Source organism: Acyrthosiphon pisum, chromosome A1 (assembly GCF_005508785.2).
Source record: "Acyrthosiphon pisum isolate AL4f chromosome A1, pea_aphid_22Mar2018_4r6ur, whole genome shotgun sequence".
NCBI lineage: Eukaryota > Metazoa > Arthropoda > Insecta > Hemiptera > Aphididae > Acyrthosiphon > Acyrthosiphon pisum.
The window spans coordinates 126,151,842-126,170,231 of NC_042494.1; the positions used below are offsets into that span (position 1 = coordinate 126,151,842).

Consider the following 18,390-nt stretch of genomic DNA (forward strand, 5'->3'; position numbering starts at 1 on the left):
AAAAATTATCCGTTGAAAATATAATTCGCAGTGTTCAGCTAACAATAGTATGTTCTATGTGTATAGAAATTGTATATAAAGGTGTGCATTTGGTGTCGTGTAATTTTGTTTAACTTTTTTTTACCCGAAACGCGTTTTCTGAACAAACAAAAGACCAATGATTCTATTCTCCGCAGACTTTAAAATTCTATTATAAAGTCGGTAGTGCGCACAGCTATTACGGTGCGTGCTTAAATTTCGTTCAATTAACTATACGCACTTACCCTTATGTATACACACCCAAAAACAAATATAAAGAACAAACTAAACAAATAAAGATTCTGCAGGTCGGAATGATTGAATTTACGTGCAGCCACATTGTGTCGTACGAAAGTAAATTATTATTTATATTATGTCACCGTACGCGTACAAAAGCGGCGCATTTTTTTCCGACGTACATGAGTGCATAACGTGTCTTCGAAAATCTCCAAAGTCATTCACTTGAAGTCGTCAGTGATGTACTCGAATGTTGTACCTATCCAATTGTTGATGGAATCCAAGCCTGCGTATGCAAATATGTATAATATAATATAAATGCGATATATAAATTATACGCCGCAGGTACGCTTTTTTATTTGTGAATTCAAATGTCATCCCTACATCATGAATAACAATTCGAATTATAATAGAGAACATCAATATAGTCTATAGAATAGTGACAAGTGGTACTTACCCATGCCAGAAATCAGAATAGTTTGTAAAATGTAATATATTGTGTTATCGTGAACACGGTTATGTTTTTTATACAGTTGACATCCGACGAGTGTATTAATCATTTCTGTGTATCGCTTATCCAAATTATTCAAAAATATATGTTTTCGACGCTCAACTCTCCAATCTCATAATATCTATACTCGGTTCATTCTTCAGTTTTTCAAGTAAAATGCAATTTCACCTGTAAAATTAGAAATATAGTTATTCCATGAAGCCGTAATAGTTTTGTATTGTTCTTTTCGTTGTACAACTATTGTTGCGACACGATATATCATTTGCATTTAACTAAGGGTAACGTATGGTGAACTATATAATATCACTCTGTAAAAATAATTTAATAAAATATAATGGTTTTACCTTTGAAATATTTCTCCTGACGCTTTTCGACGACGATGCTGCCAAACATATAACCATGCGTAACAAGTTGCATATAGTCCGGAGCCGTGAAAACTACGCTTCGGCAAGCCCTACGACGCGTTTGACAACTCAGTATCCGGAAAAGATACTTTATATTATGTACCGTAATTTCCTTACATTTATATTCGACATTCATTTCGTACAATAATTAAATATCCAAGATATAATGCGAATACATTTTGTCTTTTCAAGTATAGGTAGGTATATCCACCAAATGTTAGACTATCACGGCATCACTTCGAAAAAGGTTTGAACAGAGAACTAAAAACTCGCTTACCCGCACGGATATCTTGTTGTTCTTTAAATTTTAACCATGTTATATTATAATATTGTATACTTTAAAAACTAAACAAACAATTTCCATTTAATAATATACACAGTCACATCGATGTGTTTACAAAAAAATCTCAAGAATTTGAAAATATGGTGTAGGTACTTGAAAATTCCAAAAAACAGATTTTTAATAACTGTATTATTGAATGAAAAAAGAGGGATGCACGTGTTTGGCGAATCATCCTGTTTAATTAAAAGCACTTTGTCACGGTTTAAATATAATTTCGGAATCCTCCCCTCAACCAACCTTTGAGTGTCATTTACACTGCACTCGTATAATGGCGTTGCCGTAATAATAATAATATAATACGTTCGTTGATTGCCTGTTTCAGGGTGCGGTCGAAAACCTGCACGACACTAATATTATCAACAACGATGGCCGTCATGTCACCGTCAGCGGTGTGGCAGCGGTCGACCAGGAACGGGACGCCATCACCAACACCACTTGCACGATGACGGTGACCGCGAACGGCCCGGAGGGACACCCCGCTGCAGTGACGGCCGACTCACCGACAACCGGCGGCGGGGTCGGGTGCGACAGCGACGACCCCGACCGCCACGACGAAGGTGATCGCGCCCGACAACCGCAGGATCCTGTGCAGCGCAGCGAACAACCCTCGTCGCATCTGGACGCGGCGGTGCTGCAGCCGCATACAGCGTGTTTTGACACCGGAAGTAATCACCAACTGCACGATCTGACGGTAAGTACCTATAGAATATATTTGAGATTCATTAAATGTAAAACACTCATAAAACAGAAAAGTTTTTGAAAATATTCCGCTTACAATATATTTAAATTCATTACAAAACAATTTGTTTGAAAAATAATTATACTTTTTATAGATATCATTTCTTAAAGTCCTTTCTTTTTTCAACTACAACACACATTTTTAATTTCATATTCCGAAGCAAAATATTGTTCGGAATATTTCGATCTATACAAATTTCGGAGGAATAGTGTTTTAGTTGTTATAAATAGTCTGTAGTGGACCAACATTGAGGGGGTCATCCAAACTTTAAATACCTAGGTGAACCTCATAAAGTCATAAACTTCTTGGTCAAAATTTGGTATTCAATATAATATAATAGTAATAATAATAGTTCTTGTAAATTGTAATATAATAAGCGTCTTATACAACGTTGAATGGTTCACCCTCTATAAACTGAACAATGGAGCAATTGAAACGGGTGGATCGACAGGGAGAGCGATCCTATTTTGCAAAGGGTGCGCACGCAGTTTCGGCTGAACTTCACACTTTTATTTTAGCAATTTTATTTATTTATTTAAAAACAAAAATTCCAGACAGCTTTTAGAAATTTATAACAACAATATAGTAATAGAATTTAATTTGAGGTAAATAATTTTATTAATTGGATTGAAAAAAGTTTAATATTTTAAGAAAAACAAAAGGATGGTTTCCAATTAGTATGTAAAACATGCAACGACGGAGTAATTGAGTTTTATCATTATAATATAGAAATGAAACATTGGGATGTGGAATGGAATAGAAATATAAAACGATGTGTGATGCGAGAAGACGCCTTAAAATCAATTTGAAATAATAACGTAGAAGAATCGAGATTGCTTTTTAATAAAAGTTACACTAATATGCAAACATTACTCAAACATTTAAAAATAACTAATTAATTTTTGAAGGTATTTTTTTTATAGATTTAAGCCAAAATTGTTTATCCCGTTTTTCTTATACATATAAATATGGTCACCCTAACGACATAGGCTGGCAAACCTCAACAGATTACGCGAAACTGTCTCAAATTGAGAAACAAATCTTAGCTGCGCTATAGGTCCTAAAGAACAGAGCTACAATTTTAAAATCAGTCTGACAACATATAACATGCATGAAATAAAAAGTACTTTGAATTATAATAAAAAATAATATACATATTGCATCACGATTCTTACTGAGGAAATATCAAACAACATAAACATAGATGATATATCATCAATTCAATAAATACTTTTGTGATATCAATTCGTTGGTTTAAATAAATGTAATTTAAAGTAAAATTAGTAATAACACAGAAAACGCAGGTATTGTTTCTGTGTGACGAAATAAAAAAATAACACGCGTCAATCATTAAACATAATCAGAGTAGTGTAATTACTAACTATAATAATATACCTATAGGTACCTAGTATTATATTACTCTGAGATAAGACCGTAACAAGCTATAGAGACTTCATCGCTGTTTAGGTATAATATCATTGATTATTATAATAAATACTATTTTTTAATCGGTGGTATAATAGCGGTTGTCAAATAAAAATATCATGTCCTCGCAGAGTCCCTATCGCCACTCTCCAATCCACGTGCCACACCGTAAACACGCGGAAGTTCATCGCCACTTACGCGTACAACGTATGTATAAATATTTACAGTTGAGTTTAAACAATTTAATTATTGACTATATTACATACGGTTTATTGTGACGTACGCGTGTTTAGGCGTTTGCGGTCCAAATTCATTCGGTTTTTGGTTTGTATCGGTCGGCGTGTTTTCATTCAACTTACGCTGGTTTTATCTATGGCAATCTATACTCGTTACAGAAACGCATGTTTCCGGCCCACAGGCGTTTACGACTCAATATACGCATTTACTGTTACAGTCCGTTTTATAGATCGCGACGCGCTTTCCGTACAAAATACGCTGTACAAACAGCCCGGAAAAAACCGTCTAGGGAAAACTAAAAAAACAAAAACGATTTTATGGCTATACACTTACTGCGTTTCGTTAAAATAACCCGCGTATAATATAATATTATATATATATATATATAAATAAGATATATATTGCGTCGCCACTCGCCGAAACGTTTTGGTGGAATCAAGAAAACTGATATTGGCACAGCTATGGCGTTTTTCCAAGGTATATTTTTGACTTGTTTAGATTTTTACGTATCATACTATTATAACGATGCGTATAAATTCTGAGCGACGATCAAAAGTACGAGTCTGGCAAAATATTACCCTCGTCCATCAGTGCTGACCATCAAACGATTAAAAAGTGCACACGTGAAAACGTAGGTATGGTTAGGATCTCCCGGTGTTCCATGGAAGAATAGGTGATGGAAAACGTTACGAGTCAATAGTCATAGCTTTATAAGTCATTGTCCCGGAGAAGTTATCACCGCAGACAGGCTGTCACAAGTCAGTCGGTTAAGAGGACGCTCTATACACCCGTATTTTGTTTTGTGGTTATACATATAATTTTGTTATTTCTGAGTAGGTAATATAACAAATAATTTATGCCTTATTGCCTTAGCACTTGGGAAGGGTAGTCTAGATACATTTTGCACTCTCGATGAACTGTAGATTTTCTTCGGATCAAGCTTCGACCGTATGCGCTTAAACGATGAAATCTCGTTATAGTCCACTCGGCACTCTTAATATAATATATATATATATATATATATATGTTTACAAATATTATACACTGGGGTTAAATAAATAAAATATAAATAATTCAAGTGATGATGGTTTTTCGATTCACCGGTCCCTCACATTCTTATCATGATTATATTGTTATGTGTTATATGTGTGTAAAATATCGTGAGTCGACTCGCGGACGAGAACTTATTATAATAATATATTATTATGATACAAGTGTCTAATACACGACGAATAAAATAATTGCTTACTGAAAATTACGTACGCATCGCCGTGTGTTTGCCCCCCTCCCACCATTTACGTATATGGTTCGGTTCCCGGACTCATACACGCTTAGTTTGCAGTGTTTGTTAAGCCAAGTATATGCTGTCACGGTATATAATATTTATATTGTAAGTGGTAACCAGCTGATTAGTTGAGATTAGTTGAGATTAGATAGTTGGATTAGTAAGAGATAACGAAATAAAACAATACCGTATAGAGCATAATACGATACGTCTGCACATATGTGCAGCCCTCGTTCCTCTAAAAATATTATTATATTATTATAATGCTAATTTAAATATAAAATCAACTTTTAAACTTTTACATACTTAGTAGCATATGTTTATGTAGATGTTATAACCTAAGCAGTTTACGTTTTCGTAACATTTATAATATTTAGATCGTCGACAAACGTCAGGGGTAGGTTAGGTACTATTGTTTGCCATCACCCTGACGCTACATCGTATAAAATGAACATCCCAATAGTAGATACAAAATTCAAAGAGTATCCACACTGCATGCAGATAGATCGGTACATGTATATGCCATATAATATCTAGCTATATATCTTATGTCTATACCGACTAATTTATAAAAACAGTAAATTATTAGTAGTAAATATTAATATAATTACCTATGAGAAGCTATGAGCTCAAATTACAAATATTAATAAATTCCACCTGCCGACATCATCGAAAAACTATCAACAGAAATACAGAATCAATCAATATTGGTTTTATTTCAGTGCTTGGAAAGTTATTTTTAAAAAGGAATTAGTTCATACTTTCCTCGTTCCTAAATAAAGAACATTTTTCTTTCATCAATAATTTTTAAATGATTTTAGTATAATTTTTTGTTGGTAGTAAAGAATTATTTTGAGTTATTCACCGCAATACCTACTTAAAGGCATTCGTATTGTACAACAAAAACATATTGTTAAAACAAATTAAAAGCTTGAGTGTGTGATAATTTTAAAGAAATTGTGATTAAAAGATCATTAGGATATAGTCTAATATTTGTTTGTGTTTGCTCAAGTTTAATTATAAAAAAATTAATTTGTTTATATTTGAAAGTTTTGTTATGGTAGATAAAAATGTTCGAGAACGACGTTCGCCTGGCGGAAGGGTGATAACAAATAACCAACTTATTATAAGTACTATTTTATATCAAGTTCGATACTTTGATCTGAACTATATGTCTTGAAATAAATGCAAATTTTTATAATTTATGATTTATTATAGTAGTTATAAATTATTATACTATAACAGATAGTTATAATAGGACACAATATATCAAATAAATTATACTATCTCACAAGTAAGAAAACCCATGTAGAACTGTAGCCTGTAGGTATGCTTAAAAATATATTCGAGTTATATCTATAAAAAAATTTGTATCCATTAATTTCAATCTTTTTGAAAGAAAAAATTACCGACGAACCTTTAAATTTCCCCAGATGTTAATATTAGTATTTTCTATACTTTATAACATTTTGAAAACATTTTGACACTTTTAAAGCTTTATAGCCATAGAACATTATCAATTATTTTGGTTTTATTTCGATAATTATCAAAAAATAAGTTTTTGCTTGATCAATAAACTTGAAATTGTGATGACATATTCCTTAAAATTTGTGTCAAGTGTTATTAAAAAAAAGTTGAGCCTATCCACACTAAATTTTTATGATTGGCTAAAGTTAAAAATTTTACAGAATTCGTCAAAATCACTTAAATGTGCAAATTATTTTTTAGTTAAGAAACACAGACGAAAATAACATAAACGTTGATTTAAAAACTGTTTTTAATCCCTTTCCTAGTTAGAACAAATATTTTCCTAATTTATTTGGCAAAATTGTTACTTGACGGTCTGTATCTAGTTTAGTTTTGAAGTTCGCTCGGAAATCCTTGCACCACAAAATTCAAAAAAAGTAAAATTTATATTAAAAAAGCCATCAATAAGTATGTCACCAAAGCCTAAGTAAAGTAACATTTTTCAATTTTTTTTTCATATCAACGTATAGATCGCCATTTAAATTAATAGTATAGCGAAGTATTAAATGTCAAAATAAGCTTCTTCCTTTTAAAAATCTAAGTAACATAGAAGTCGTTTTAAAAACTGTTTTCAATCCCTTTCCTAGTAAAAAAAAACATTTATTAACATTTTTTTGGGCAAAATTGTTAGGTACTCAACGGTGCCGTTAACTAACTAGCTTAGTTTTGAAGTTCGCTCGGAAATCCTTCCATCACAAAATTCACAAAATTCACAAAAAGTAAAATTTGTATTAAAAAAAGCCATCAACAGGTTATGTCCCCAACATCTAAGTTTAAAAAAAAGCATTGCGGAAGCAGTTCCCGCGACGTCGTCGGTTCTAAACTGAAAAAAAAAAAAAAAAAAAAGTTTAAAAAAAAGTAACATTTCCGACATTTTTTTTCTATCAACGTATAGATGGTTAAATAAATAAATAGTATAGTGCAGTTAACCAATAAGCTCCTTCCTTTTAAAAATCTAAGGAACTACTTTATAAATATAAATATTGGTTAAAAAAAAAAAATTATTAAATAAATAATACTTTGAAATAGCTCATAAATTAACAAAAATATGTGACCCATTTTATTGATTGTTGGTAATTTGTATTTTCCAATAACTGTTTGTAGGTGGGTGGGTCCTCAGAATTTTCCTCAGCAATACATATTTATTTGAGGATAGCCGCCACTAACGCAAATTATAATCACAAGAGTGATAATATAAGAAAATACCTATACATTGTATATTACATTATTATCGTTTGTATGAGCTATGCGTACAACTTTAACGTATTAGTATACACTATACACTATATCTACTTTATATTATAAATCATAATATTTGTTGTCAAAATGACGTAATATTTAGCTATACATTTGCAAACATCTTGGAAAATAATATAAAAAAGTGTATATACCTTAATGTTATGAAATATTCATTTCCGTATTAAATAAATCTACATCATCAAGTATGAACATATTATATACATTGTTATATTATATAATAATCGAGCAGTTATAACGTCTTATAAGACTGAAGCGAATTTAAACACTACAGGTAGGTAAATGTCTTTAAATAATAATGTATAAAGTAATAATTTATATTTGTGTAACATATATTTTTTTATTTTAAATTGAAAGGAGATTACTATGTACCCCAATAGGCAATAATTCTTCCTTATTTTTATGGAATTTCATTCCCAATGAAAGTATAATAAAAGGGAATAACAATTTAATTCCCTTTCTTGACGAATTTATAAAATTATTGAAAATATTTTATAAAAAACATTTACAAAACATTTTTACGGAAACTTTATAGAAATATTAAGTTAACATTTTTATGCAATCATATAAAGTACAATATTTTGTTATAATGAGAAGAAAATATTTATAAAATATTATTAGTCAAAATATTCATTATTCAAGCACTTTAAAATATTCACAAAATATTATCATTTCCCAAATTCTGTGTGGGAAAACGAATAATATGAAAAAATTAGCCTATTGCGTCATATATTTAGTACAAAACAATTTCGATAAATTGTAAGCCTTAAAATGTAAACAATACTATGTCATACTGATCCAAAATCATTTGTTGGCATTCGTGTTTGCGTATTTTGATATAAACGAAATTTCACAAGCCACATCAGTGAATATATAGTTTATTGTCTTTCCGCAATACTTTATTATATTTTTCAAAAAATCAATAATTCCATTTCAGATATCACATTCGACAAACCGGTGTCAAAAATAAAACAAAAAAAGGTAAGATAATATTATTATGAGAGTAAGAGTCATTTTGCACCACTATAATTTGTAATTTGTAACCCATCCAAAGTACCTATGCGATTGTATTTAAATTTGAAAACAATGATAATTCATAGCAAACCTCAATTTACCAACCCAAATATTATGGTCAATATTTTTTTAGACACAGTTTCTTGCTTCCATCATATCGGCATCGATTTTCTCAGGCGCAAATTCGAAAAGTTATCATCATAAAAACGCACATATTGTATAAAGCACAATCTGTGTTCAATTCCCAATTTGTAATGGTGCTGCAAGAAACTTTTCAAAGTTTTGATACTCTCTCAAAAAGTGTTTACCGAAAGAAAAAAAACACAGTATCATTTTAAAACACTAAAACTTATCATCGACTGTCCTCAGTCCCCGTTCAAAAACTATAAGTTCTAGTTAAAGAAATACTATATAGTATCAATGTTCAATATATATATAATATATAAATAAATACGTGTTGGAGTTAGAAAAGATAACGTTAAAGTTATGACAAAATAATTGAAATAATAATATCATCAGGCGTATATTGTTAACAAAATTTCAGTATAGGTCCATACATTATAGGGATTATTAACGTCATAATACTAAATATAGCAATACGTCAATACAATATCATAATATTATTATAATAATTAAAATTAATTAATATTTACTTCAGACATGACTCGAGTAAAGCTATAAAAGTAATTAATATATTAAATATTTGTTGTACTAAACAGAGAAAAGTAAACATTATACGTCAACAACATATTGTTATTTTTATTTAATAAAAACTTGGTTAATTTTGTTATGTTATTCGTATATAAATATTAGTTATATGTAAATTAAAAATGTAGCAGTCGATCAATCGTCTCTATTTGTAGCCATAGTTAATTAACATACTATAATTTACTATTCAATATTTCAGTAAATGTACCTAATGATCTTGTGTATAGTATGCTAACTAAGCTTATAATTATTAGGTATCTACTAAGGCTGGTGGTATTTCAAATGTTGATACCGGTATCCGGTATTAGTTTCTTACCGGTATCTACAGTATTACTGATTATACAGTAATTACCGGAATTATCGTACCTCAGCAAATTTGTTAATGATTGATGATTCCAAGTTGCCAACCTAGGATAGTGCTAATTATATTATGTCATCACGATTATATAAAAATAATAAATAATAAAAGTAGATATAATACGTACATTTCACAAGCCACCCCAAATTAAATTTTTAAAATTTTTTTTTTGCCAAACATTAGTGCGCCATTAGTGTGAATTTGTGTGATTATAACCAAAATTTGTGCGACATCCGTTGTACTCGGAAAAATCGTTTTTCCTTTTTGGGAATTTCCCCAGCCCCGGCCCTCATGGAAAAAATTACATTTTTAAAATTTTTCTTTTGCCAAATATTAGTGTGCCATTAGTGTAAATTTTTGTGACAAAAATGGGAATTTTTCGAGCTACCCTTAACCCACGTAAGTATTTGTGCTTATACTTATACTTATACACGCAAGAATTACCACCAGCTCTAATTTTAGTCAACATTAATTAAGCCAGCAGACACATAAATGCGTATACATTTTAGGAATTTGGTTTAAATTATGTGAGAATAATATCATTGATAATAATATATGTATAAAATTAACCAATGGCGATACAAATTATGATATTGTTTTTTCTTAACTAGAGTGACTGATTTTAAAGCTATGCTTGGCCAATACTATAATTTTCAAACGCAAAAAGGATCGCAGGACTGTATTCTTTGATGGCCTACAACCAAGTTCGGTTACCTGGTCCAACTCACCTCACCTAGAGATATTAATCCGAGCTTCGATCAGAGTCTTTTATTCCTGTACAAACCACCACCACCCTTTGGAGGAAAACATGTTTACAGAATTGACCACAAGCTCGTCCCAAGGAAGCTTGCCCGCGATAATACCTATACCTACTCGAAAATCGTATCACATAGGATAAGTGTTCGAATTGGGGAGGAGGGGTGCGCAGTGGGATGGAACTCCCCTACTATTTTTATTTTTTTTTACTTGGACGAGGGGATGGTATAAATTAATGTCCGGAATAATTTTTATTAAGATGTAAATCATCTTTTAATAATATCAATATAATTGATGCCAATTATATTATCTAAGGCACAGATACTGGTGTGTGATAGTAATATCTTAAATTGTGTTTCGAATGAAATGTTATGAGTTTCAGTTATGGTATCATTTATCGGTGTTTTTGAATTTTTAAATTTTTTATACCTATTAAAATATGTCTTTTTTGAATTAAAAACAATAATTATTAATATCGTTATCTATTTAGTATATTGAATAAACAGGTTGATTATTATACATTTTCTTTTCTACTGTAATAATGTAAGATGTAGATATTGCTATAAAAATATATTATACCTATTTGGAATTCAAAATGTGTTGCTGAAAAGTGGTATTTAAAATGTATGTAAGGTAAGCGCTGGGGGGTGTGGGCGGCAAAGCCCCCCACGGGTCCGTGTTGAGTAATTGCGCCCGTGGAACGCAGTTTTTAAATCGTTGGATTGAGCTCCTCTACTTAATTTTTCCCAATTCGATGTAATAATTTCTTTCGCGAAACACGCAGGTCGCATATGTGGAAATCCATTATGAACAAATATCAATCCAACTCTATAACCCCCCCCCCCCCCCCCCAAATAATAAAATAACTTTTAGGTTTATACTTGAGCGGTATAACAAAAAAATAAGAATTTAATAAATAATTGTTACATTGTTACATGTCTGATACATTCAGACTTACTTAGTGCTTAGTGCATATTAAGTGTTTGGAAAATCTATAATTCGTGTCTGTGTCACAGTTATCACTTATCGGTATTCATTTGTTACGAAAATCACGAATAAATGCTAATACCTACAGTATAAAAGTTAAAGTCGAATTTTCGTATAAATGTATAATATATTTATTCCACATCAAATATCAATATGTCTAATATTGCCGCTCAAGACAAGAAGTCGTCAGATATCAAGTTGCTATCCAAGACTGAAATGATGCAAATGGTTTTTGACGATATTCTTCGGTGGAATAGACCAAAACCGCTCGAGAGTTGTGATTTCCATAGATTGCCGCTGCGCAATAGATGTATGTCATTACCTATAATATGGCCTTGCGTGCAAATTCCGCGGCTGAATCACCTACAGAGGTCGGTTGGAAATCCATGCCCGACTTGATGGTACAGGCTGTCGACGATCACCGGTCAAATATGCTGAAACCGTCGGAAAGCAGCGATGTCCACAGTTTGCCAGTGAACAAGAGATCTACCTATTTCTTTACCTAATATGGCCGTGCGTGAAAATTCCTCGGGTGATGCTCCCGAAATTGGGTTGTCGTTCGTCACGTCCGCGGAGTTTCCAGTTTCGACGGATTCGTTATCATGTGCCGAATTGTCTGTTTTGGAATTGATGCCACCCATGAACTTTATCTTAGTTCATGATGCCACCTGTCACTGCTGGATCGAGACGCCGTTATCTGTCTCGTCGCCGTTGCCACTGGTAGAAGCCGGAGTGCGGCTTATGGTAACGGATACGGTAACCAGCAGTGGCTGTAGTGACGCGGGGATGGACCTGGCGGCAACCACGGTCACGCCTAGACGTCCGCGCCATTCACTGTGGAACCGGACGAAGCGGTTCGTTAGGCGTATGTTCTGTTGTGGTGCGATCGATCGCGCATACGAATAGGGCTTATAATATGGTTTTATTACGATAGTATTTGGGCACCAAACGCCCCCTCCCCTTCCCCCCACTGTTAAAGCGCTTGTGTCGTCCTTTCCGCACATGTTTAATTCACTGTACCACCGCGCCGCCGGCTCTTCGCCGCGTGTTTGGTTTTTCCACGTTGAGGTCGTCAGTTTTCACGCGTTGACCTTATTAGTCGTATACGCGCTGTATAAAATATTATAAAATATTCACTTTGCTTTTTCGCCGTAGAGATATACTCGATCTCGATGTATCACCCCGTAAGTAATTATAAATTGTAGCTATGCTGCCGTAATAATGTATAATATGTAAAATGTAAATTATATATTATCAATTATGTAAAATGTATATTGTATCTGTAAATTTACTTGAATAAAATTGTGTGTTATGTTTTATAACATTTGGTTTTTATTTGATAATATTATTAATAAATATGTCAACACGCTTGTGTAAAATTAATTAACGCGGCTTGTGGAAATTCTACGTATTTTGTTCAGGTATACTTACGGTTTTTTTTTAACCAGTGTGAAATCTCACGAGTAACTTTGTATTAAATTATCAAGCTTTTTATAACCAAAGAACAAAAAGTGTTATCAACAGGGTACCTACGTCGAAAAAAACCAAATACATTGCGATATTATGGAAAGAATGATATGTGTAATACCTATTGATCTCCGTGGTTTTGCATTTCTCTAAACTCTTTAATAATTATTAAATTATATTTGTCTCTAGTTTGTTCTGTTTTAAAATATGGTTAGTCATTTATATTTCTAGTCAATCTTGCTCAGTGGCGTTCATTCAGCTTGTGTTGTTATGTAGGGACATATCAAACACAGGTCGTGAAACGCTGACCTATGTAATGAATTTTACAATTTTTAATATAAAAATATGATTCTATGTTTTAAACCACCTACCTAATACATTGCTATTTTTTTATTTTTATTTGTTTATATATTACCTACATTACGCTTGTTCATTTCCTATAGTGTATAGAACATCTACTATAATAAATGCATATAATCACTGGACGTACCAAATGTGAAAACAACGTTTGTCTTTAACAACAAGTCGACATAATATTAAAATCAATAATGATAGGTAGGTACCTACACGGAAATATAATATATAATTAAAATCATTTACTTTACAAACAATGCAAAAACAAGAGAAATAAATGAGTATATAATAAAATGTAAATATATAAAAATTATGAATAGGTACTTATAAAATTAATATTACTTGTTTCTTCTATCTTGTTTTCTATAAAATAAGCCTACTAGGTATATTTATTGTATATATTATAATGTACTGTTGAACAAAAAAATTATAAAGTACTATCTTCTATACAATATGTCTACATTATATGAGTTATTACTTATTATATACGTATTTTATCTATTTAAATTGAAAATAAAAATAATTTACAGTTTTCATGATACTTATAAATTATAATAAACTATAAATAGTAAATACAGATCCTCTATACTTATCCTCAATAAGTAGTTTTCTCTAAATACAATAAACATTTTAATTCAAAATTATATTATTATTTTTTGTAAACCACTTTATAATTAAACTTTAATTTTATCCTCGGACCACGATAAATGTTATGGTTTATAACAAAGAAAAATAATTTTCCACCAAATGATTAAAATTGAATATTGTAAACACCTGCGTTAGGTACTTAGGTGATTGATTAATTAAATATATTTAATATTGAAGTCTATAATATAATTTGTTGTCAAAAAAATACAATCTGAATAATTATTAATAACCAATATATTTAATGTTATGGAACATAATATAATATATTATATATAGATATACATAAATGTAGCTATGTAGGTATAATAAATAATAACTAGGTATATTATAACAGGTAATAGTTTTACTTAGTATTGTTTTTATTATTTAAACGTAGCTTGGAAAAACTTGAAATTACTTTCCAATTATTTAAATGGTTGAATAATTTCAAATAAATATATCAATTGTTATTCGTTTCAGATATCATATTATTGTTTTGTTCTAATGGAACATCAAAACAGATTCGTGTGGTTTTTGTATAAAAAAAAATACTATTTCATTTTATAGCTTCAGAGTAGTAAACTACAAAAGTGTATGTCATGAATAAAATATATACGATAAATAAATAATTGGATATTGGACACGTTGTTGAAACGACAGACGAAACTGAACCCACGCTGCCATATAATACAGTGGTTGAAGAATGGGTTAGGTGGGGGAAGTAGGTAAAACCACTTTAATTTTTATTTTCTGTCCCACCATTTATTCGATGCAAAAGAATACATCCCCTTTTAAAAAACTATGTTCAAGTAGTATGTTTTTTTGTGTTGTTTAAAGATAAAATTTAGTCAAAATCGCAAAAATTTACAATTTATTTTGTAGGTAGTTAAAATGTATAAAGTCTCAATTTTAGATTCTGAGCGGAGCGATGTGCACGGGGTCAGTTAGTATTATATTAAATATAACACTATAAATTTTATATTATACATGTATACATAAATACTATCGTGTGGCGAAGGTGGTGAGGTTATAGTACCTACGTTTATTCAAATCGAAAAAACCACCCCACGCACGCACACAGAACGCGGCACTCGACGAAGTCATATACTGCTCTAATAATACTGCGTGGAGAAGGGGGAATTAAAAACTGAAATATCCCGCTAACGAATCCGATAAAAAAATGTTGGCGATTATTGTTTTACGTAAGTGCTCGAGTGTTACGCAAACATTATTATAATAATATTATATGTACCTCTACAGCCCACGTAGTACCTATTAGTTATATATTTATTTAAAACGGCACTCGTTTTATTCCACGGTTTTACCTGCACGACATAAAATATTTAAAAAAAACATAGAAAGCAAACATACGATCAAACTTACAGTCAATATTTATAGTACGGTAAACGCGAATGCGGAAATGTAAACAAATACCTACCTGCACCGATCGGCCATCTATATAAATTATAATTGCACGCGTCTATGCTCATATTTATTCAAAAGGACTGCATGCGACTGCATTCCACGCATGCCGTAGTAAACTAATATTAATTTAATTGTTTTTTTTTAATTGTTGACAATTTAAGACCGATCGAAACTATTTGTTAAATTTTTTTTAATGATTATTAATTTTTAATTATATAGGCAATTTAAATTAGCAGTGTTTAACGCAGCTGTTAATAATTATTGTATAATACCAATATAATTAAATTCTGTTTTTTTCCAATTCTCAAGTACACTTATATTATAAGCACTAATGCCTATGCTAACAATGCTTTGACAATTAACCATTTTAACTATATTTTACAAACGCTGTTTTTTCAATGAAAATCTTCCACTATTTTTCATACTTATAAGATTGGTTTAAACCAAGTCGCATTAGACCACGCATCAAAATGTCTGATATTGCTGTCTTTAAAACCAACCAGAACCTTGGTTATAAGTTATAACTTATAAAGTTTAATGTATATAATATACAGAAGTAGACGATCGTAAATCATGTCTTGCATATAGCACCTATAGGTCAACAAGAAACAAAATTAAAATCAATATGCACTTTATTTTTATATAATAAAACTCTCACTCCAAATTATGTACGAGTGAATAACAATATTATATATTTATGACAACTTTTGTTTAATTTTTAGTAATGGCATTATTGATTATTCTTGTGATTTCAAGTGGCCATTAGAACAATTTTGAAATACTTAATTGGTAACTTAAATAGATATACGATTTATATACCTATATACTATTACCTACGTCCTACGTACTACGTTTACAATATTTGAGATGACGTAAATAATATATTTGTATATTAGGTATACTTGCTTATAGGTACTTGAAAGATAACAAAGCCCGAACCAAAGAAAAAAATTTTTTATTTGTGGACGAAAGAAAACTTTGACCCAGGGTTGGCGAAATTTAAAGTTAGTTATATTTTTAGGTATAATATTATACCTACACGGAGACGGAGGGGGTGGGGGTGGAAATGACGTCTCTCCAGATGTTATATATTATATCCTCTTATTTTATGTACCCAAATAATATTATATAATACAATATACACTGCAGGTGGATGAAGTGATCGATGCCATACAGGACGTCGAGCTCAGGGACAAGTTGCGAACGGTGTGCTTGACGGACGAAAGATGTTACATGACGTTCGCCAACGCCGAGTGCTTAGAACGGGCGCTTCACATGGCGTTCAGGGTCCGTGACTTGCCGGTGCTGTTGATGGACACGGGTGCGGGCGCCGTAATCCTGTCGCTGACAGGTGTACCAGACACCGTAGCCGACAAGGACGTACTAAAATGTCTCAAGAAATACGGCACGATCATCGGTAAACAGCGATTGAGCAAATTATAGAACATAATATATATAATATAATATATTTTAATGAGTAGAACTGCGATGTACGATCAACGGAAAACTATGTAGGTACTTAAATTAATAAACAATACGCATACTTAGGTATTGTCTATAGAGTATAGACTCTATATGGACTATATTAACATTCCTAACGGTATACCTTCAGTGGTGTGTTTATAGGGATGCACTATTTGCGCATACCCAGCTATATAATATTGTGCAATAGTGCTTTTGCATATGCTGAATCTCAGCTTTGATCGTATTAAATTATAATACAATTTCATTGTTTGTCATCGTTCTACGTTTAATAAAACGAATAATAAAATAACTTTATTTAATAATTTTGTTTATCACTGTTATCAATTATAACTGTGTCATTATCATAGAGAAAATAGATGACCTGTTTATAAAATAACATATTTTATACAGACATTGGTGTTTGTAGTTTGTATGTATCAAATATAAAAAGAGGCGTGAGTGAGGAGAGTGGATTTGAATATGACTATTACTACCAATGAAAGTTTTGCACCTGTTGAAATTCAATGGAATTTCGCCAATATGTATTAACTATAATAAGTAATAACCTTTATAGCGGTCAAGTTTCTGCGGACGGACGTATGACAATATTCATATAATACATATCGCATTGTTATAGAATTCACCCCTACTTATATATAGATGAAATAACTGCAAAGATTCAATGGCTTCTTGTAGCGTCATATAGTTGATTTCTAAAATGACAATAATGGATAACATCGCGTCAACTGATAAAAAAAAGTTAGGACGTCCAGTTATATCTATACTATTACCAATACATATTTTGAATGTTCATATATTAATATTAACATTCAAAATATGTTGTTTAAATAAAATAATTCGTTGAAAGAGAGCGTTGTGTTGTTTAATAATGCCCTTTAGAATATATAATAAAATAACATCATGGAATTCGACTGAATTTTAGCTACTATAATATTATCGTAATTTTTCGAGTTGTGCTTTTAAGTTTTAACCAGTATTATGCTTAGACCAGCTCTTACCCCTGAGGTAACTCTGTACGGTGCTCCAATCCCATCCTCTCCTTCAGTTAAATACCTTGGTCTTACATTAGATAAAATACTAACTTGGGCCCATCATATTAGAGTAAAAAGACTTTCACTGAACAACCGCTTTCGTATCCTCAAACCTCTAGTCTCTAATAAACACACCTCCCTTCATGTCAAACTCCTCATCTACAAAACACTACTGAAACCAATCTGGACGTACGG

General features: G+C 31.4%; 1 protein-coding gene across 3 annotated transcripts in view; it reads left to right on the forward strand.

Moving 5' to 3' along the window:
• The window catches only part of LOC100164648, a 90,522-nt gene that overhangs the window by 65,785 nt on the left and 6,347 nt on the right, over positions 1-18,390 (forward strand). For all 3 annotated transcript variants that reach the window (XM_001945374.5, XM_016804528.2, XM_016804530.2), the window contains exons 5-6: positions 1,836-2,204; positions 16,829-17,096. In XM_001945374.5, coding sequence (XP_001945409.2) covers positions 1,836-2,204; positions 16,829-17,096 — 637 coding nt within the window. The remainder of the gene's footprint in view (positions 1-1,835; positions 2,205-16,828; positions 17,097-18,390) is intronic.